Genomic DNA, 22,340 nt, shown 5'->3' with positions numbered 1-22,340 from the left:
ATTACAGCCTTATTTGCAAAAAAATTGCAACCTTTGAATTAGAATTTAACTTTATTCTGGTAAAATTACAGCTGTTTTTCTTCTCATAATTATGACTTTATTCCCATATCTTGAGTTTATTCTTGTTACATACAGATTTTGTGCAACCTAATTTTCATAAAATGACAACTTAATTAGATTTGTTGGTGTCTCATAAGGCATTATGACTTTAAAAATGTATTTTTGTCCTAAAAAAATATTTTTCCTCACAAAATTACATTATTTTTTCCTTATTAAAGGAGATATTTTGTTAATATTTTGATGTTATTTTTGTCCATATTTAGTTTTAAGGTCTGCAATTATCCAAAATGTATTGCAGTGATGCATACAGGCTTGGTTTGAGTTTTTATTGGCTGGGATGTGTTCAAGTCTTTCGTACATGTTTTGTTACAAGAAGACTCCGGCAATTATTAAATCGAGACACTTTTATTTTTAGTAAATTAAGTGAAAAATAATAATAATTATGAACTCATACCAGTAATTTTGTACAATAACGGAGCAGAAAGTTTAGTTAGTTCTTTTCTGTTCCGATTGAACAAGTCTTTGAATGCGACATTACCGTACTAATTCATATAGACACGCACATTATTCGCAACAGCAACTATTGCAATTTTGTGTACTTCAGTCAACGACCACGTTCATATACGAACATGTTTTTCATATAGTTATTGTACTATTTGATAGAATACAGCCGGCTAAGAGTTTAATATTTAAACATTAGTTCAACATTGTAGCTTGTTAGAACTTTCCTGACAGCACTTGAAAGCACCATGGATGCTTTCATGGAACAGCTGGCTTCTTGTAAGATCATCTCCGTGCGTGTTACCACGTCGCGGCATCCAGTGAGGTCATCGTAAAGGTGGGCGGTGAGGGACTGGTCCAAAACCAAGGGAGGAAACGTGTTTTGAACCAAGGAGAAGAAGCTGCTGACTGCTTTGTTCACACCGGGCTTCCCTCCAACCGCAGCCTCATCGACGTGTCCAGCGACAACTAAAGTAAGTTTCAAGACATGAATATATTGTTGTATTCCGTATAGTACATGTTCTTAAATAGTATGTTTTTGCTTTTGAACAACAAAGTGAGTTTTTTGGGTGTTTTAGTGACGCTACTTTCTCTTCAAATTACAGTTGCGGAACATCTGAACATTGTCGTTTATTGTTGCTAACTTGCTAACGTATGGATTTACTTATATAAATATTGTAATGTTACGTTGTTGAGCATCCTTATTAGCTTGGAACTTGACAGGATCTGCCATATTATCTTTTGATGCATTGTTGAACAAACTAATGTATCTATAAATTCAGGAGACTTGATGAAGAGATATAATAAAGGTTTCACCAAGAACTGTATCAAAACAGGCAATTGCAGGACTGCAATCTATTTGTGGTGATGGTAGAGCTGTGCATTATGAACGACTCGTTTGAATTTTTTTTTTCTGAATCAGGCCAAACTGGTATTTGTCTCTGTTACCTCATTCACTCACCCCTGCTACTGCTAGCTAAATAAAAAAAGTTTAATCACGAGTGCTATTTGAACTTTATGTATGTAGACTCAGAAGGACAAGCAGTAAGTAACAGTTTATCAGTGTCCTAGTGTGTTTATTTTGTGTAAGTCATAGAGCAAAAGCGCTTGTCTTTGTAGCATTATAGCGTAGCATTATAGCATACAGGAAATGGGATTGCTAATAGCCATTTCCCAAAACAATTAGTTTTTTTACACACTGCAAAACACATTACACGTCACTGATGCCGTAGAAAACCTAATGCTAAAATGCTAAAGCTACGTACCATTGAAGTAACCACTTTTCTTGAGAAACTTCGGACTGTATAGCCTTCTGTCTGGAAGCGGGCCGTGGGTGGAATACATTAAAACAGGCAGTTTTCGCGTAAACCACAAAATTCAAAGAAATACAGCGGAATAGGTGCAGATTCTGGAGGAACTCGGACGCTTTCTGTGTTGGTTATTGTGTATAAATGCTCTATATGAGTCCACAACTCAATACAAAGGGCCAAAAATGAGCCAATAAATAAATTTCCTTATTTAGTTGTATAAAAAAAACCCACTTTGGACACCATTGCTGTGTAGTATATCCATTGTCCACGCAAAATACCTCCAAATCTCACGTAGAGCATTGTTGTTTTTGTGAGTATTGTGTTGTTTCCGAATTTCTATTTCAAGACGATGTTTTAAAAAAAAAAAAAATAGGAAACACCGCTGTGCTAAACAGTAATAAAACTCAGTTACGACTCTCCCATTTTCACTTTGGTAGGAAGTGATAAAGCCTCATTATCGGTGTTTGCACGTATTATCCCTATCTCTTTGCAGTTCACATCGAGCAGCAGGGCTGTCAGTGCAGCAACACTCCCAGTTTGAGATTGCTTTTTTTTTTCACCAGTGTGAAGAGAAAGAGAGTGCAAACTTGGGTCAACCTTTTATATTTTTGTATACATTCAAATTACATGGTGCAATGTTCTCATTTTGTGTACGTTCAAATTACATGGTGCAATATTCTCTTCTTCTGGAACATCACTAATCTTACCCAGCTCTTTGCTTGGTTCCTAAAAGGGTTGAAAGTGACTAAAAAGTTCGCAAATTAAGGATAACATCTTGTATTTTTTTGCTGCTTTCAAATTCTAAAGAGTCAGACTAATACCCTTATGACTACAATGGTCTCTGAAGGTAACAACCTTAGGACCAGGTGACTTTTGAATGGACTGTATTTGCATGTCTTAAACATGCGGCCCGCGGGCCAAATGTGGCCCGCAGGAGACTAGTTTGAGGCCCCCGCCTTGATATGAAAGTTTAATGCAAGTTTGATATGGATGCTGTATGGTATCATGTACCCAGAAAAAATTATTACGTTTGATTCATGTTCATGTTAAAGGTTAAATAACTGTTAATAGTTATCCTCCCTATCCGTGTGGAAGTGGTAAGTTTTGGGCCATTTAAGTTGAAAGGAAATAACTTGGAGGCTACCGTTTAGGTCGCTAGCTCTCTAGTTTGCGAGTTAGCATGTGTCTCAAGACCCTGCAGTTGCGCAATATGTTGTAAATAAAAAGAGTATAAATGTGACTATAGTCGTGTTTTGTCATGTCTACAGGGCTCTAATAATGCTTTGTTCATTTTAATCTGAAAAAAATCATTTGTCTACCCACCAACTATATGTGCTTTCTTAAGTTTTTATTATTTGCCGTTTTATTATTATTATTATATTTATTTGTTACTAATTGATTGATTTTTTTTATTCTTGATTTATTTATTTTTCATCTTATTTTGTGCAGAAAAATAAAAATTAAGATATTTGAGAACAGTGGAATGTTTTATCAGAATTTTTATTGTAGAAAATCGGAACCAAAGCACTGAAAAAGTTTGTATATTTTTCTGTTTTTAATAAATGCGGTTTTTTTTTTGAAAACCTGATGCGACCCAGCCTTGCCCAGACCCTAGCTCCAGTGGCCCCCAGGTAAATTGAGTTTGAGACCCCTGGTCTATGGCCTCCTCTAAAAGCCTTCTTTGAGAAGCTATCAGACCTTTATTACAGTGGATGACCAGGCCTTCAGACATCTCTGTAAGGATTTTGGTTATTTCTTTCTATAGATACTGTCCATAGCCTCAAGGTTTTCAGGCTTCACAACTCCAGGTTTGAGCTCCCACCACACATTTTCTATGGGATGAAGGTCTGGAGACTGGTGAGGCCCCTCTGCGATCTCAATATGCTTCTTTCTGATCATGTCTGGGCTTTATGATTTGAGTCTGCAACCCATCCTCAGTGATGTAGCTTAGCGTCATCTACAAGTTCTCCTCAGTGTTCAATCTTGGGGCTACCATGGTACCTGGTACCTGGTATCTGTTTCTCACCAAGGTGCGAAATGTATGTGCTGCATGGTGGTCATAATCGGTTAGTTGGGCATCAAATACTAATTTCACTCAATCGATTATGAATTAAGGGAAATACTGTGCTCTGCAAACATCAAATGAATGCAGTTCTCTTCATTTTCAGGTCTGACCAAAATGCTGGCCACTCACTACCTGTCCTGCTGCAGTCTACTCGTGCTACTAAAGATAGTTCTTGCCCAGTACGAGCACCTCGGCTACCCACCGGGCTACCCAGAACCACATGAGGAGGAGCACTACTCCGCTCCACAGCTGGCACCTGACACTCCCAGAATTCAGCTCCGACTGGCTGGAGAAAAGAGGAAGCACAACGAGGGTCGCGTGGAGGTCTTCTACAACGGCCAGTGGGGAACTGTCTGTGACGACGACTTTACGATCCACGCTGCGCAGGTGGTGTGTCGCGAGCTGGGATACGTGGAAGCCGTATCATGGTCACCATCGTCGAAATATGGAAAAGGAGAAGGTATTTATATGCATTTAATAAGCGTGGGAGGCATATTTCGGACTTTAACCTAGATCATGTCGCTGAATATAATTAATTAATTAACAGTGTTGCAAACGTCGCGGCCTTTTGCCATTCGCTGGTAGACATGGAACGGAACGCCTGCAAAAAGAAAGCGTCTATTGTACCTTGATTTGTTTTTCCGTCGGTTTGACAACTACAGCCCCCCCCCCCCCCCCCCCATGATGGCACTGTTTAATCTCGTCTTTTGTTACCAACAGGACCCATCTGGTTCGACAATCTCCACTGCACCGGCAAAGAAAAGACTTTGTCATTGTGTCCCTCCAATGGGATCGGTGTTTCCGACTGCAAGCACAGTGAAGATGTCGGCGTGATGTGCAGCGACAAGAGGATCCCTGGATTTAAATTTGTCAACACCCTGCCCAACCATGTGGAGGTACAGCATACTTATTATTTAAAACTATATTACTTATATATGTATTACATTATTAGCAACAGCATTTCAGCTTTTTCTCTTTACACTGCCTTTTTGCTCTATTCAAACTATTTAAGCTAAACTTGTAAAGTTTTAATTTTGAAAAAGTTTTGGATATTTTAGTAAAAACTGACAAGTCAAAGTAAAAGTATTACAACGTTGTACAATGTTGTAAGAGCCTAGAACCAGTCCACACATTGAGTCATGTTTCTCAACTCAATTCTCTGCTTTGTTTTTATCACGGCTGCAAAATAACACAAAATGGAGATAAAGAAAGTGCCAGCATTTTGATAAAGTTGGGAACTAACTGAAATAACTCACGGCAAACCATAAAGTTGGTGTCCTTGTTGATCTCATTGCCACACTGTGTCTTTGTCAGCAATCATGTCTTCAATGAAGGTAAAAGTAACCTTAAATGATCATTTATTCCTTTTATTCATCATTTATATGCATTTAGAATTGTTTTACTCATTCATTCATTTTCTACCGCTTATCCTCACGAGGGTCGCGAGGGGTGCTGGAGCCTATCCCAGCTGTCTTCAGGCGAGAGGCAGGGTACACCCTGGGCTGGTGGCCAGCCAATCACAGGGCACGTTCATACCTATGGACAATTTGGAGTGGCCAATTAACCTAGCATGTTTTTGGAATGTGGGAGGAAACCGGAGTACCCGGAGAAAACCCTGGTCTCCTAGCTGTGAGGTCTGCGCGCTAACCATACAACTGCCGTGCAGCCGAGCAAAGGAAATATTAGACTTTTTTTTATAATCAAGCAGAGCAGGTCATAACTCATAAATAAGTGAACTGATGTGAAAGTGGAAAATCCAAGCTGTGGTCATTGTGTCTCGGCTTCAGAGCGTTCTGCTCTCTGTTCGGCCAACAGCACACCTCGACTGTCTGATTTAATAACACTCCGTCCCGCATAGAAAGTGACGTTTAACTGGTAATTGTTAGGTGTTGCACTTGTAACTGCCAGAGTTGTCTGGCCCTGTTGATTTCTGGGCTGGCCAATAGGCATGAAACTAATTACCCCCCAGTCTCGGAGCGTTATCTCTTTGTTCGCTGCGCAGGCCTCATGAAGCCACATTCCAATGTTATGAGAAAACTGCAGGGCTGAGCTAACTGAGCCCGGACCCAATCCCGGGTTAAAGGCAACTATAGCATTTGAACTTTTCTTCCTTTGTGACTACCGGATTTGCTGCAGCTGGACGTTTCGTCCATTGCATTGTGGGACCAAATGCTTCTAACAGAGGTACAGAGGTTGATTCTCTCAAGATGATTGCTTCCCAAGAGGTTTTCCATTATAAAACACATGAATTCCAGTGCCCCACAGCATGGCCTTATCATCTGGAAACGGTATCCTAGTGACACACCCAGTGGACCAGCTGCAAGAGGTTTTGTGTCACTGGATGATTAGTATGCTCTTGAGGAACCACAATCTTACGTGTTTGTGACCTCATTCAGCTGACCAGTCAACCCCAAAGGAAATACCCAGAGTGTGAGCTCAGGGGGAGGTCTCGCATGTACGTGTTGATGACCTTTGACATCTGCGGTCAGTCACCTTGTCTAAGAGCTTCACCATCAAAATGAGATGTCCACTCGTGTTTCTCCTGAATATTTGTATTGCAGCAAGAGAAGTGTCTCTTTACCATCAAAAAACTTTGCGGTCTGAACTGCATTCATGTGCATAGTACATTCCGTTCTATTTCTAGACTTTCTAGATTTTAAACATCTACAAATTCCAGGGTTTATTTTTGTCATTGTGAACCTCACTGCAATGGACAAAAGAAGAATGTTTGATTTTATAAGGAAATGACCACCATGTGTTGACTGGCAAAAAAAGATGGTGTTATTGGAGCTTTGATGGCACTTTGACTATATACTAAAGGTATACTGTGAGTAATTTACTATGTTGAAGGTGGAGGTCCTCGTTCAGGTTTTTTAGTGAAAGTCGGAACTTTCACCTGAATTAACACTTATCATTATCCTGGATGATGGTGGTTGCGATAGTCCAATAGCTTAGACCAGGGGCCTCAAACTAGTGTCCTGCAGGCCATATTTGGTCCGCGGGCCGCGTGTTTGAGACCGCTGACTTAGAGAATTAGTTTTACTCATGTATGTCATGTTCCAAGTACAGGAGGATCACACTCCTCAGTAGAGATGGGATTTTTGGCTCTTTGAGGGGGGGGCGGATCTTGGTGAGCCGTTCCTTTCAAAGAGCCGTTCAAAAAACTGGCTCATTTGGCTCATTTTTATTAAGTTTTAAGAAGCCAGCCTTGCCTTAACTCGTTTTATCTTGGAAATAATCACTGGGAGGAATTAATTTAGATATCCCACCAATATGAGTGTGAATTATTCTGAAATACTGATTATAACCTTTTAAGGAATTATATTATAATTATAACCGATTATAACCGTTTTGTATTACCCATCGTATGAATTCTGTGTATGTGTGTGTGAGTAAACCATGACTTGAACATGTATAAACATTAAAAAAACAAAGCAGGCTACAATGAATTTCTGCGCAAGGTGCAGGTTCCCAGCTGCAACTCGGTTCTCATCGTTCATGTTAGTGAGCTGTTCAAAAGAACCGGTTCGTTCGTGAACGTCACAACACTACTCCTCAGCCTACCTGGGAAGGTCTCTTCCAGAGTGCTTGAGAAGGCTAACACTGGAAGGTATGAACTTCAGCTACAGGGAGTGCAATGTGGAAAAAAATAGACTACCTCTACGCCCTAGTAAAAGTACTAACGGGGACATGGGACTTTTGTCCAACCAGGTCACAGGAGTTTTTTGGACTTGGAAAAGACATTCAACCATGTCCCTCGCTGTGTCCTGTGGGTGGTAGTCCAGGAGTGGTGGTAAGCGACTACATTTGTACAACCCTGTACAACAGGAGAAGGAGCCTGGTTCGCATGACCAGTAATCAGTCAAGCCTGTTCCCAATGAACGTTGGCTTCCATCAATGTCACCGATTCTGGTCATCATTTTTATGGACAAAATTTGTAGGCGCAGCCAAGGTGATGAGGGGATCAAGGTTGGGGGGGGCTTAGAATCTCATCTCTGATATTTGTGGGATCTGGTCCTTCAGTGTTTACTGGGGCAGGATTCGACTCAGCACCTCATAATCTGAGGCCATGGTTCTCAGTCGGACAAGGGATTCCCTTTGGGTTGGGAGTGAGGTCTTGCTTCAGGTGGAGGACTTCAAGTAGTTGGAACGTGAGATTGACAGGCGGATCGTAGAAGACAGAGCTAGGGCCAGAAGGCAAACCTCTCTACATTACTACCCTCATCCATCAACACAAGATTTGGCTCCTGACTAAAAAAAAAAAACACAAGATCGAAGATACAAGCGATTGAAATAAGTTTCCTCCATAGGTTGGATGGACAGACTGAGAAGCTTGGTCATCTGTGAGGAGCTCAAAGTAGAGGAGAAGTTGAAGTGGCTCAGGCATCTAATCCGTACTGTAGACTTTTCAGCTGAGGTGTTAAAGCATACAAAGCTGGGAGAAGACCCCAGAGTCACTTAAGCATTATTGGTCAGTTTACATGGATTCAATACTGAGGAACACATTAGTTGCAGTATCTTTATGTCTATATGTATCAGTAATATTAGATGTACATTGTCTTACACGTTACATGCCACTGCGACACAGCAGTCCAGCGTCTTGACTGCAAAGTATTCCACAGTTTTCCCTGTGCTGAGCTTTCAGTACATGACATACCTCTTCTGCAGTAGAGTAACGTTTGCCAGCAAAAACAGAGCGCATGCAGCTTGAGAACACATGTTTCTAATAGAGGGCCTTCAACAACTCTCTCAAGCAGCAGAAATCACCTCACATGCCATGTCACTGCATGCTATTTGTGGGAAAACCTCGAACAGGCGTCACAAATACTTTACTGGATTCTAATTATGTCCATTTGTGTTCATACGGGTTTTTAACTTTCTTGCAAAACATTATGAGATTATAATACAGTAAAACTCGGATATATCGAACTCGGATATATCGGAAATTCGCTCACAACGGACAGATAAAAAAGAACCGATGCATTTCCAATAAAAATTCATTACATATATCGGATTTTTTTATAACGGATTTCGCCTATTTCGGACAAAATCTCCAGTCCCGTTCCAATTTCCCTCGCATATATCGGATGGCCGCATCGTGTCTTTCTTCTGGGTCCAGATTTAGGACAAATATAAAAGTGAGTGACGTCAATAATACTAGCACAGCAGTGAATGAGATCTTAACCTCACTATTGGAAATAATGTAGGCCTGACGGGCGTAACAATAGCTTAATTAACAATTTGTTATGCTCAGAGTCCAATAAAGTTAAATTCTCATTACCTTACGTCTCTTTTCATTGCCCAGTCCAGGTACATTGGAAACATAGTCAAGGAAGTGCCTTTTTATAACGGATATAAATCCGATTTACGCATATACCAGATATATATCCGATATATGCATAAAACGGACATTTTCCGGTATACGCATATAACGGATTTTGCTTATATCAGACAAAACCAGTGGGAACAATTGAATTCGATATATCCGAGGTTTACTGTATTAGGATCCGGTTTTAATCTAGATCAGGGGTGGGCAAACTACGGCCCGGGGGCCACATCCGGCCCGCCAAGTGTTTGAATACGGCCCGCCCAATCTTTCCAAAGTATTTCATTTAAACTCAACATACAACCTGGCATCATGGCCTGAGCCAACCTTTTGATGGTTTTATCAATTTCGTTTTTTGACATGGTCTGTTGTTTACAAAGTGCTCCTGAAAAAAGGGACACAAGCACATAATAATAATAATTATTATTATTATTAATATTAGATTATTATTAGATTATTAGATTATTATAATTATTATTAGAAGTATTATGATTATTATAATTATTATATTAATGCTAATTATTATATTAATTATATATATTTTTTATTTATTTAATTATTGTTATATTTGCATATTTCACATAATAATAATATAATAATTATTATTTTAATTTTATTGTAATTATTATAATATTTTATTATTTTTAAAATATTTAAATATGAATATAAAATAATAAATAATAATAGCAGATTGCATGACAATTTTACAGACAGCGAGTCAAAAAGTTTGCCCACCCCTGATCTAGATAGTACTAATTATGAGTACTAACATGTTCTAAAGCAGTGCTTCTGAAATAGTGGGTGAGGCCCCCTTGGGGTGGGAGGGTGAACTTTCAGTATTAGTGCAGACCTGCCAACGTGTAAGAATTTGTCATACGCAGCATGCAATTTGATTCTTGAATTTGAAGTTCGGTCTCTACCGTCGAGATAAATAAATACTTATTATCAGTTCCTCAATAGGGTTCTTGGAATGGGGGGAGCAGAAAATAATTGAGAAGCGCTATTCCCGCTATGCTAAGGTAACAGTGACTGCTGAGTCCCAGTGTGATGTCTGACCTTTTTGAAATGTATTAAAAAGCACATTTTCCCAAAGTGGAAACAGATGTTTCCCAAAACTGTGAAGTGCAACACAGAAAGAATGACTAAGTGGAAATGTGTCTTTTTATACGGTCAATAACGATAAAACAATATATAAACAGAGCTGGCAGTACTATCCAGAGCCATGTTGTCAGGTTTGCCATATTTTGCTATGACATGTTGTAATATTCATCTATTTTTGTCAATGCCTGTGCTTGTTGTGCATAAACAATGCTTACCTCCACCAAGACCAAATAAGTGTGAGTGTATTTTTGCATTGTTGTATAAGTTGCATCCCCAGAATATACACTATATTTACACTAGCAATAATGTGTTGTAGTAATTTTAAGCAAATAACACAATCAGTTATCCATCACGTATGACAAAGCAACGATGAACAGCTGACAAAGTCATTTATGTCTCAACCAGGACACGTGAAAATGGAAGATTTGAATATCCGTCTGCAGGAGGGGAAAATTACCCAAGATAGGAAAATGTGACTTCTATACTCAGCATGAGGTGACTCCATACAATCCACTTATGAGTGTGTGTGTGTTTGTGTGTGGGAGAGACGAGGGGGAAGATGAGAAAAGCTGCAGTGTTAGAAAATAAAAGACTCAAATGCGACGGTCCTGTGAATCCCCAAAACCCATTTTCTTGTTCATGTTCCATACCTGCAAAGTTTTTGTCAGAACCTGAACAAAAAGCAAACGTGCATCATGGCCGTTTAAAATAAATCACTGGAAGCCGTTAATACAATCCGTTATTAATTAATGTTGTTATTGTTGCGTTTAATCACCAGAATGGGCATCATTTTGTTTTTACATTTATAGTGTTAGGAAAATGTGTTTTGTACATTTTGTAACATGTTTTGTGTCCACTATTCCTTTTGATTTTACTAATATTAGTTATAATTGTACACATAAATGTCACACTGATTTGCTATGATTATCTGCTCGAGGTTAGAGTCCTCCAAAACAAGTCCTCCACATGCTTATCACCCGATTCAAATAACTAGGGTGTCTGGGCATGTGAGTCTGACCTTCACCATCTCTTTCCCTCACAGGAGGAGATCACCTCTCCCCTCTCATATATGTTGTTTCCTACATTCCTACTTACATTTTAGCATGAATAGTCAGACATTTTCTCTACAAGTCATATGTTCAGGTTGCATTGATTTGTCTTCTTGCATGCAAGTTTTATTAAATTGTACCGCTCATTATTCGCAAAAACTTGTCTCTTTTTAAGCCAGCAGAAATTTTTCCCTTCACATAAACTAATTTAGGCATTGCCGATCTGTACACTACTAATCCCTCCTGCATCATGGCTAACTGGTCCCAGACACAACTGTGATAAGTGAATTTTTGTGAAGTTGGATTCCTTATAGCTCTATAAGGATCTCACTGCGTCATCACATCAATGTTAGACAGAAATGTTTTGCACATGGCTGAATATTTATTCCTTTTAAAGTTGATAATGCCGTTTCAATGTGTGTTTAAGAAAGCTGTGTTCAGTGTTGACATTACTAATAATAAATATTTGTTTAAACTTGAGACCTGTAATATAATAATAATAATACAAATAATAGACCACAATTAACCACAAAACAGTGATCACCGATACAGATGATAAAAAATTAAGGTGGATGCTTAATCAAGCTCAATCAATCTAAATCAGGATGAATTTCACCTTTCTAATGTTTTTTTTTTTTTTTTGCATTTTCCTTTTAGATTATTAATCAGTTAAAATTTTGGAAAAAATATGAGCAGAGTTTAGAACTCCTGCTGTCTCCGTGGTATGTCTGAACTTGCCTGCCTGCCTGCCGGCCTGGTTAGTAATGATGGGCGGTGTTTGGTTGCCTGCTGAGGCACGTGATGGTAAATCAAGAGGCAGCAAAGGGAACCTTCTCTGCTTTGGAACAGACAGCAAAGACACACAGCCAAGTAGCATCTTGAATGTAGCCGCTGCAGTTGGAGAGGAAACCAACTGAAGCCTAAGTATCTATCTTTTTACATTGGTATTATATCAATATTGTTACCAATGTTGGGATCGATATTATGGCTATTTGGATCGATCCGCTAACCACTATTGTTGGCCGCATGCTTGGTCTAAGCCAGGGGTCTCAAACTCAATTTACTTGGGGGCCACTGGAGCTAGGGTCTGGGTGAGACTGGGCCACATCAGGTTTTCCAAAAAAAAAAAAAAAAACGCATTTATTAAAAACAGAAAAATTTAAAAAACTTCGCTTTGGTTCCAATTTTCTACAATAAAAGCTCTGATAAAACATTCCACTGTTCTCAAATATCTTACTTTTTATTTTTCTACACAAAATAAGATGAAAAATAAATAAACAAATCAAGAATAAAAAAAATCAATCAATCAGTAATAAATAAATATAATAATAATAAAACTGCAAATAATAAAAACTTAAGAAACCACATATAGTTGGTGGGTAGACAAATTATTTTTTTTCAGATTAAAATGAACAAAGCATTATTAGAGCCCTGTAGACATGACAAAACACGACTATAGTCACATTTATACTCTTTTTATTTACAACATATTGCGCAACTGCAGGGTCTTGAGACACATGCTAACTCGCAAACTAGAGAGCTAGCGACCTAAACGGTAGCCTTCAAGTTATTTCCTTTCAACTTAAATAGCCAAAAACTTACCACTTCCACACGGATAGGGAGGATAACTATTAACAGTTATTTAACCTTTAACAGTTATTTAACCTTTTTTTAATGATTTGTTTATTTTTCATCTTATTTTGTGCAGAAAAATAAAAAGTAAGATATTTAAAAAATATTTTAAAAATTTGTATATTTTTCAGTTTTTAATAAATGCGTTTTTTTTTTTTTGGAAAACCTGATGCCGCCCAGCCTTGCCCAGACCCGAGCTCCAGTGACCCCCAAGTAAATTGAGTTTGAGACCCCTGCTCTAAGTCTTAAGAGCTGAGTTTCACGTTGACCGTCTGGACTCTGAACTTTTAGTTCTGCACTTAGCAATCTTGACTCATTCCGAAGGTCCTGGGTTTCAGCCCAGTTTGTGGCTATCTGAACCCGATATGGTGATTAATCATAATTAATTCATTTGAAAACAGATTAATCTCATTAAACATGTTAACCCTTTGCCGTTAATGGTGTGTTTACTCCCCAGTGACAGTCGCATTTGCTTTGACATCTTACGCCGTTTTCAAGCTAGCTGCAGTGCGTTACATAAGAGTCTACAGATGACATGACTGAGTTATTAAAATCTTTGTACAATTCAAAACACGCACAGCTACCTTGTGTTGCAAAAGATCGGGGGGGCCCCTTCATGCTGTATATGTCGGCTCTCAATGGCTTTTCCATCTGCGCTAGTTTCCCCCCAAAGCAAGAAACAGGAAAGGCATGGCTCCCCGGAGAGGGCTGGAACAAGACACACATGTTTGTAATCTGTTGTTTCAACAGTTAAATTGCTCTTTTTTAAGTGCAAGTCCACGTGAGAAGCATTTGGTATCTACGTAGATAGGAAAGAAATTAAGATTTATGAAATAGATGAAGGGAAATGGAATGTTTACACACTGGCTACCTAAAGGGTAAGTGCAAAGTTCATAATAGTTGTTGGTTTTTCCGTACTTTTCTATAAGTTGCCTTATTTGCAGACAACGTGGTGTTTGGCAGTGATATTGTTTACCTCTGAGGCTGTGGTTGAGTTCCCTTTGTTTTGTCATTTTCACTTGAATGTTAAGCAAGGGTGTCCGTTACGCAAGCAAATGTCTGGCACAGAGTTACGTATGATGTGTTTACTGAATCCAGGCACAAGGCCGCCATCACCGCATACTCTCTTTACACTGCGTTAGATTCTCTGCGCTATATTCTTGAGCCTGAAAATAGGAAATAGCAGACTAGTATACTCATGATTTGTGTTTCTCTATCTCCTAGCATTGTTATCATATTCATAACTTCCAAATATCAAACTGGGAAACTATCCCATCTTGTTAGGGGAACTGGGCAGGGGTGTCTAAAGTGCAACCCTGGGCCTTTTATATTCAAGGTAATTATATGTATTTTTTGCTTAAATTGAACATATTTAAGTATAAAATTGATAAATGATGAAAACTACACATATGGGGCATTCAGAAGACACATTCAAAGATGATATGACATATTATACACTAGATATCAGTAAAGTTACTGTAATGTTTGGTGAGACACACAAGCACCAGAACAGGCTTTTATCGTAGACCAACACCAGGATAAAACTCTGGACCCCTGAAGTCACTTCCTGTGTGCCGCCAGCCACAGAAAAATATATTAAAAACAGAAAAATATACAAACTTTTTCAGTGCTTTGGTTCCGATTTTCTACCATAAAAGCTCTGATAAAACATTCCACTGTTCTCAAATATCTTCTTTTTTTTCTGCACAAAATAAGATGAAAATAAATAAACAAATCAAGAATAAAGAAAATCAATCAATCATTAATAAATAAATATAATAATAATAATAATAAAAGGGCAAATAATAAAAACTTAAGAAACCACATATAGTTGGTGGGTAGACAAATTATTTTTTTCAGATTAAAATGAACAAAGCATTATTAGAGCCCTGTAGACATGACAAAAGTCACATTTAGTCACATTTATACTTTTTTTTTATTTACAACATATTGCGCAACTGCAGGGTCCTGAGACACATGCTAACTCGCAAACTAGAGAGCTAGCGACCTAAACGGTAGCCTTCAAGTTATTTCCTTTCAACTTAAATAGCCAAAAACTTACCACTTCCACACGGATAGGGAGGATAACTGTTAACAGTTATTTAACCTTTAACATGAACATGAATCAAACGTAATAATTTTTTCTGGGTACATGATACCATACAGCATCCATATCAAACTTGCGCGGGGCCGCACTAACATTAAACTTTCATATCAAGGCGGGGGCCTCAAACTAGTGTCCTGCGGGCCACATTTGGCCCACGGGCCGCGTGTTTGAGACCCCTGGACTAGAGACAAAGTGTAGGGTCCATTATAAATTATTACTGACTCAGGGTGAATGAGATGTGTTTTCTGCGAAAAAAATGCCATATTATATAATAATTTGACCAAAAATCCGTAACAATGACGAATCGCAAATGTGCATGGTTCCACTGTAATGGCTCACATTTTAAAGAGTAGAGTCCAATCCTTGCATTTTTCTGCCGTCATGGATGCCTTTAATGGACATTCTGTACTGCTCACATGTTGAGCAAAACCCGATGTATCTTCATATACGTTTTCTCTTTCATGTAGCAGAAGAATGTAGCCGTGATCTATGGGCAACAGCGAAAGGTTAAAATCTTGCAAAATCATAGTTCAGTTGCTTTTTTGTTTGACTTTAAAATTAATGTGCAGGAACTTTCTATCTGTGTGCTCTTTAGTGTTTTTATTATAGTTATAGTCAGAATTTTGTTTTTCAAACTAAAAGATAATTTACTCCTTAGCCTTCACTGTCAAATGTCAAAAGTGGGATGGTTTGCTGTAAGGTCATTTTATTCCTGACCCTGTAACCCATGAGCAATAGACTCTGTAGATATGATCTGTGTTGGAGGTCCTGTTCGGTTTATCTATGTTTTGATGCAATCTCTTGGCTTCATTGCTAAGGCTGTTGCCCCCTCGACCTGACCTCAGATAAGATAAGAAGATGGATAAATAGATGGATGGTTGAGGGAAATTATGCTAACAATGCACTTAATGGGGCACATCTATTTCACATCTATTTTTATTTGGCTTGCGTATAAACCAAGCTACAGTGACATTGCTATTGTTGCAGCTAACACAAACTATTTTTCTGGTGTAATGACACAGCGTCCACAGTACTACTTAGAAGTAACAGGACAAATAATGGTGGGCGTATCGGTCCAAATATCGATGAGAGACATATGCTCCTTAGCAACAGCGATACCACTGTTGCTAAGGAGCCGTATATCCAACTGTGAAAACGTGAAAATTACCAGCGACGCCCAATGTGAAAAACTAACTTCACCATTGTAAACAAGTAAGGTGGATGGAGTAACGTTTGTTGCGGGGTCTGGTCAACTTGCTGGCTAAAGCTAGCATTGACATCAGGTAAAATACACAGAATATTCCAATTGTCCACCGTATTGACAGTATAAAATGCTGCTATAATGTTTTGCTTACCCGATTGTTTGAAAGAAGTCTGACATAGCTCGTCAAAAACGGGGTGAAACATCCGGTGTAGCGTGTTTTCCCAATGCTCTTTTTTTTTTTTTTTTTTTTTGCACAATTTCAGCCAAACTAGTGAACTCCGTCGCGCACATTCCATCAGAACCGGATCCAATCAGTGCTGGATGCTCGATGCCCAATGCTGGTCCCATGATGTGCATTGTTAGCTCCCTTATGCTAACTGTTTTTTCTCTCTTTAGAACACACAGAACAGAGAAAAAACATGTGGTCTCATGCTGCACACAAAGATTGGGGATGATCTGCAACATTTTTTTCAGTTTCTTCCCATTTTTATGAACGTGTTCTTGTGTGGAGCCCCTCGTTGCGGTCCATCTGCTAATTTGTTCTTCCATAAAATCCTGCTGAATATCTAGCGCAGAGTTTGTTGTGAGTCCACATCCTGTAGCTTTTTTTTTTCTTTTGCTCAGTTTGACAAATAATATTATGTGAAAATACTGTTATCTTTAACTTTGATGAGCGGTGGAAACACAAACCACATACTGTAGTTATTACTGTAGTATTTATCAAGGTCAAAAACATCATGCTAATAGAAGCTCCTGAAAAGTTGTTGGAAAAGGGGTTTACATTTTGTCCCGTTATTTTTCTGTATGGAGAGAATCATAAAAAAATTCACCAATATTTGAAAATAAGTGTAGCACTCAGTTTTGTATTGGAATATTTTTACACAACAATCACATTTATTGATTATTTATTTTAAATAAATAAGGTAGTACAGATCCTGTAGCTTGTAAAGGAAGTTTGCTTTGCAACCCAATGGGTTCACACACTTTTTTGTGTGTTTTTTTTTTTAATTTGTATTTATTGACACGTCAGTATACGTTTTAATAATTTTACTGGGATGTTATTCCATGTCTGAGTTTTTAAAGGCCAAAAAGTTTGAATGAACAGTTGCCAAAGTGCAAGTGGTCATAGGATGTTTGATTGCGTTTTGTAACACAAGAGGGTAAATGTGAAATAAGCATCATATAAATGAGTTGTTTTTCTTTCCTCTCGGTCATTCATTGTATTCCCTGCAGAACCTCGATATCCAAGTTGAGGATGTGCGCATTCGAGCCATTTTGTCATCGCTACGCAAACGGATCCCTGTGACAGAGGGCTACGTGGAGGTGAAGGATGGCGGTAAATGGAAGCAGATCTGTAATACAGAGTGGAGCCAATTTAACAGCAGAGTCATCTGCGGCATGTTTGGCTTCCCTTGGGAGAGGAAGTTCAATACCAGAGTCTACAAGTAGGTATTTCTATGCTCACTACTTTGTCTGGTGCATGGTTTTAAAATAGATGATGGAGGAAGACCGCATGTTTTAACAAGACAACAATGCGACAACAAAAACAACAAAGGTTAGATGAAAACTGAAACATGCAAGCAATTCTGCCCATAGGAAATAATATAAATCCAATAAAAAATATATATTTTATAGACAATAATTATAGCTTTACATGCAGAAAACATTCATTAATTCATTCACTCAATCATGTGCTGGAGCCTATCCCAGCTGTCTTCGGGCGAGCCAGCCAATCACAGGGCACATATAGACAAACAACCATTCACACTCACATTCATACCTATGGACAATTTGGAGTCGCTAATTAACCTAGCATGTTTTTTGGAATGTGGGAGGAAACCGGAGTACCCGGAGAAAACCCACGCATGCACGGGGAGAACATGCAAACTCCACACAGAGATGTCCGAGGGTGGAATTGAACCCTGGTCTCCTTGCTGTGAGGCCTGCGTGCTAACCACTTGAGACACTGTGCAGAAAACAATAATGCCAAATTATAGATGGGGAATTAATTAGATAAATTAACATTGAAAATGATGATTAATTTAACATCAAGGTTGCATGAAATTAAATTTCGAGGTGTCAGATGACCTGGAGATTTCAACGTACACAAGGGTAAAATATAACTATATTTATATTATAACTATATAATATTTATATTTTTATAATATTTTTTATATTTTTATAACTATGTAATATTTTTTTCTCTCCTTATTGTAGGATGACCGTGATTGTGTACAAGAACTAAGGCAAAATGTTGGCAAAAAATTGGGTTGGAAAGCGAATCATACAAAAATTTGGGGTCGACAACAATTTTGGTATTCAAGCAATCATTTTTTTAATTAAAAAAATTCATATATCCTCTTGTTTCATCCATGTGTTTTAATTTTCTCCGTCATCCAAAAACAAGATATTCACACACATCAGTTGTGAAATATGGATTTCATTCATTCATTCAATTTTCCGCACGAGGGTCGCGGGGGGTGCTGGAGCCTATCCCAGCTGTCTTCGGGCGAGAGGCGGGGTTACACCCTGGACTGGTCGGCAGCCAATCAAATATGTATTTCATTTTAATGAAATATTTTCAGCTATCAGACATCATTACAGAACCACAAAATTAAAATCAACTTAAATATGGTATAAATAGTTACTTAGAATGAAATTACTACATATTTCAATTAAACAGTAGTTATTTTGGACAGAACCTGCTTCAATTGTTTCATAAGAATCAACTGCACGGTGGACGAGTGGTTAGCATGTTGGCCACATGATCAGGAAATTGTATTGCATGTAAAACTGTAATTATTTTATTCAAATGTTTTTCAAGCTAATATTGTTAGGTGTCTACCAATGTTTAACGTATTGCATTCATATGATTAATCGTAGTTAATCATAGTCTATAAAATTCTGCACACAAGTTAGCAATTTTGTGTTTGCAGAGGCTGAAATGTTCCTTTGCTTCAGCACGGCATGGCGACGAATCAAACTTTCCATCGACGTGTCATCAATGCTCCGCTCCCACTTTGACTCCTCAAGAAATGTGTGGTGTCTTTCGAGGCGGTCATTTAAAACGGGCTGTGATGTTCTCTTACAATCTGAATGCGTCTGGATTTTGTCAGCGCTGATGCAATTATTGAAGCTGAGATATGCATCATCATGTTTGGATATAGTTTATGGTCTACTCCAAAGTGTTTATCTTGTATATTAACGACATCTGAAAGGCCACAAAAGACTTCCACAGTGGAAACAAGCAATTTAAAAAAAACAGACTCACTCAATTTCAACAAAAACCAAACGATGACATTTGACAATTACAGAGAAGACACTCAAAATAAATAGAAACAGGCAAAGTCAACATTGACAGGTTGCATGAAAACAAATTTCTAGGTGTCATCCGTGCAGCCTACTGTTTTCCCAAATTTATATTAATTCATAAATTCTAAACACAAATATTTTGTGATGATATGTATTATTCTGGGGCGGCACGGCGGTTAGTTAGCGCACAGACCTAAATTAATCATCATGTTCAATGTTAATTTATCCAATTAATTCCCCATCTATAATTTGGCATTATTGTTTTCTGCATAGGGCTGCACAGTGTCTCAAGTGGTTAGCACGCAGGCCTCGCAGCTCAGAGACCAGGGTTCAATTCCACCCTCGGCCATCTCTGTGTGGAGTTTGCATGTTCTCCCCGTGCATGCGTGGGTTTTCTCCGGGTACTCCTCCCACATTCCAAAAACATGCTAGGTTAATTAGCCACTCCAAATTGTCCATAGGTATGAATGTGAGTGTGAATGGTTGTTTGTCTATATGTGCCCTGTGATTGGCTGGCCACCAGTGGTGGGTGTACCCCGCCTCTCGCCCGAAGGCAGCTGGGATAGGCTCCAGCACCACGACATGACATGGACATTTGAAAAATACAGAGAAACTGCACAATTTGAAGATTTATAATTTTACTTTTACATGCAGAAAATAAATTCCAAACGCATATAAATGATGAATGAAAGGAATAAATGCTCCAAAGTAGTAATGGTTTATTCCTTTAGCCTGAGTTACGATAATATCATTTTTCATTGATCTCTCCATCTGTGCAGGATGTTTGCTCGCAGGAGAAAGCCCACATACTGGGAGTACTCTGTAAACTGCACTGGCACAGAGGCCCATTTGTCCAGCTGCAAACTGGGACAGGTTGAATCCCTGAAGTCCAATGGGACCTGCGAGGGCAGGTTGCCGGTGGTGGTGAGCTGCGTCCCTGGCAGAGCCTTTGCTCCATCGGCTGCAGTTGGATTCAAGAAGGCCTTCAGACAAGAGGTACGTTCTCACCGGACGCATTCAGCATTCACGTTTGATGCTGTCGACTTTGTTCGCTGGATGGGAGGCTCATGTTTCGTAAGCTTTGTGGCCATTATTTAACAAGGCATAAAGCATTTAAAAGACACATTCATGAAATTTAATTTAATTTAATTTAATTTAATTTAATTTAATTTAATTTAATTTAATTTAATTTAATTTAATTTAATTTAATTTAATTTAATTTAATTCAATTTAATTCAATTTAATTCAATTATACAAATTAAAAAATAATACTACCCTGACCTGGGTTCAATTCCACCCTCGGCCATCTCTGTGTGGAGTTTGCATGTTCTCCCCGTGCATGCGTGGGTTTTCTCCGGGTACTCCGGTTTCCTCCCACATTCCAAAAACATGCTAGGTTAATTGGCCACTCCAAATTGTCCATAGGTATGAATGTGAGTGTGAATGGTTGTTTGTCTATATGTGCCCTGTGATTGGCTGGCCACCAGTCCAGGGTGTACCACGCCTCTCGCCCGAAGACAGCTGGGATAGGCTCCAGCACCCCGGTGACCCTTGTGAGGAAAAAGCGGTAGAATATGAATGAATGAATGAATAAATAAAATAAAATTAAATAAGATTAAATAAAATTAAATAAAATTAAATAAAATTAAATAAAATTAAATAAAATTAAATAAAATTAAATTAAATTAAATTAAATTAAATTAAATTAAATTAAATTAAATTAAATTAAAGAAAGCAGGAAGTGAACAAATGTAACAGTTACTGATTGTAAAACTACCAGATGGAGGGGTAGGATTTAATAAGCTTTGCTTGGGTTGGGTCTAGAACCGATTAACGGCGGCAAACGATGGATTACTATACTTCCATTGTTACAATAGCGTATAAGAACAGAGGAATCCAAATACAAATAAGCACAAATGTAACCGAATGTCAACTACTAGCGTTCAACCAAGGTGAGAATGGAGAGTAGAAATGTTGGGACTGTGGCAACATGTGGTCGATGAGACAGGAGTGGACAGTAGACCAGTTTCACCAGTTTCAACAGTTTACATTTCACAAATTCGGATGTTTGGGTAAATCCGTGTAAACTGTGCTTCACATTCATGTACTTTTAAAATAAAACACTTAAGATTTCCTAAACAGTTATTGGGAGCTCAATAGTCCCGGCACACAGTCCGTTCTACTTTATAAACTGTTTGTATTTTGCCGTTTTTCCCGAAATTCTTTTTGGTCCGCTCCAGCAACCATTGGTGCGTCTACGTGGCGGGGCCATCGTAGGCGAGGGCCGCGTAGAAGTGTTGAAAAACGGAGAGTGGGGCACCATTTGCGATGACAACTGGAACCTGCTGTCGGCCACCGTGGTGTGCCGTGAGCTGGGCTTCGGCACAGCCAAGGAAGCGCTGTCTGGGGGTCGCCTCGGACAAGGTAAATCACGTGATGTCACTTAAATGCACTAAATTGGAAAATCATACTGGAATGCCGCCGTATATGAGTGTGGATTCCCACATACGTATTCGCCATTTTTCATTCACTTCCTCACAAAGTCACACAGCGTCGGATTCTCTTTTATAATATTTATTTCTAGGTCCAAAAGACGTTGGATTTGACTGTAAAGTGCAGTATAATCACTATGCATCATTGGGATTGGGATTACGCCTCTCTTTTTCAATAGAT

The 22,340-nt window shown here is 38.6% G+C and overlaps 1 protein-coding gene across 1 annotated transcript in view; it reads left to right on the top strand.

The window, feature by feature from the left end:
* The first annotated feature begins 807 nt into the window (after positions 1-807).
* Positions 808-22,340, top strand: part of loxl2b (lysyl oxidase-like 2b) — a 30,528-nt gene continuing 8,995 nt past the window's right edge. The window contains exons 1-6 of the mRNA XM_078789212.1: positions 808-1,034; positions 4,040-4,396; positions 4,657-4,832; positions 17,589-17,800; positions 20,447-20,663; positions 21,908-22,091. Coding sequence (XP_078645338.1) covers positions 4,051-4,396; positions 4,657-4,832; positions 17,589-17,800; positions 20,447-20,663; positions 21,908-22,091 — 1,135 coding nt within the window. The 5' untranslated portion in view covers positions 808-1,034; positions 4,040-4,050. The remainder of the gene's footprint in view (positions 1,035-4,039; positions 4,397-4,656; positions 4,833-17,588; positions 17,801-20,446; positions 20,664-21,907; positions 22,092-22,340) is intronic.

This window comes from Doryrhamphus excisus, linkage group LG3 (assembly GCF_037039965.1).
Source record: "Doryrhamphus excisus strain RoL-2023G ecotype Guam linkage group LG3, RoL_Dexc_Guam_v1.1, whole genome shotgun sequence".
In the NCBI taxonomy this organism is placed as follows: domain Eukaryota; kingdom Metazoa; phylum Chordata; class Actinopteri; order Syngnathiformes; family Syngnathidae; genus Doryrhamphus; species Doryrhamphus excisus.
Note: the sequence above shows the minus strand (reverse complement) of the source record. Positions and strands in the feature narration are given on the sequence as shown.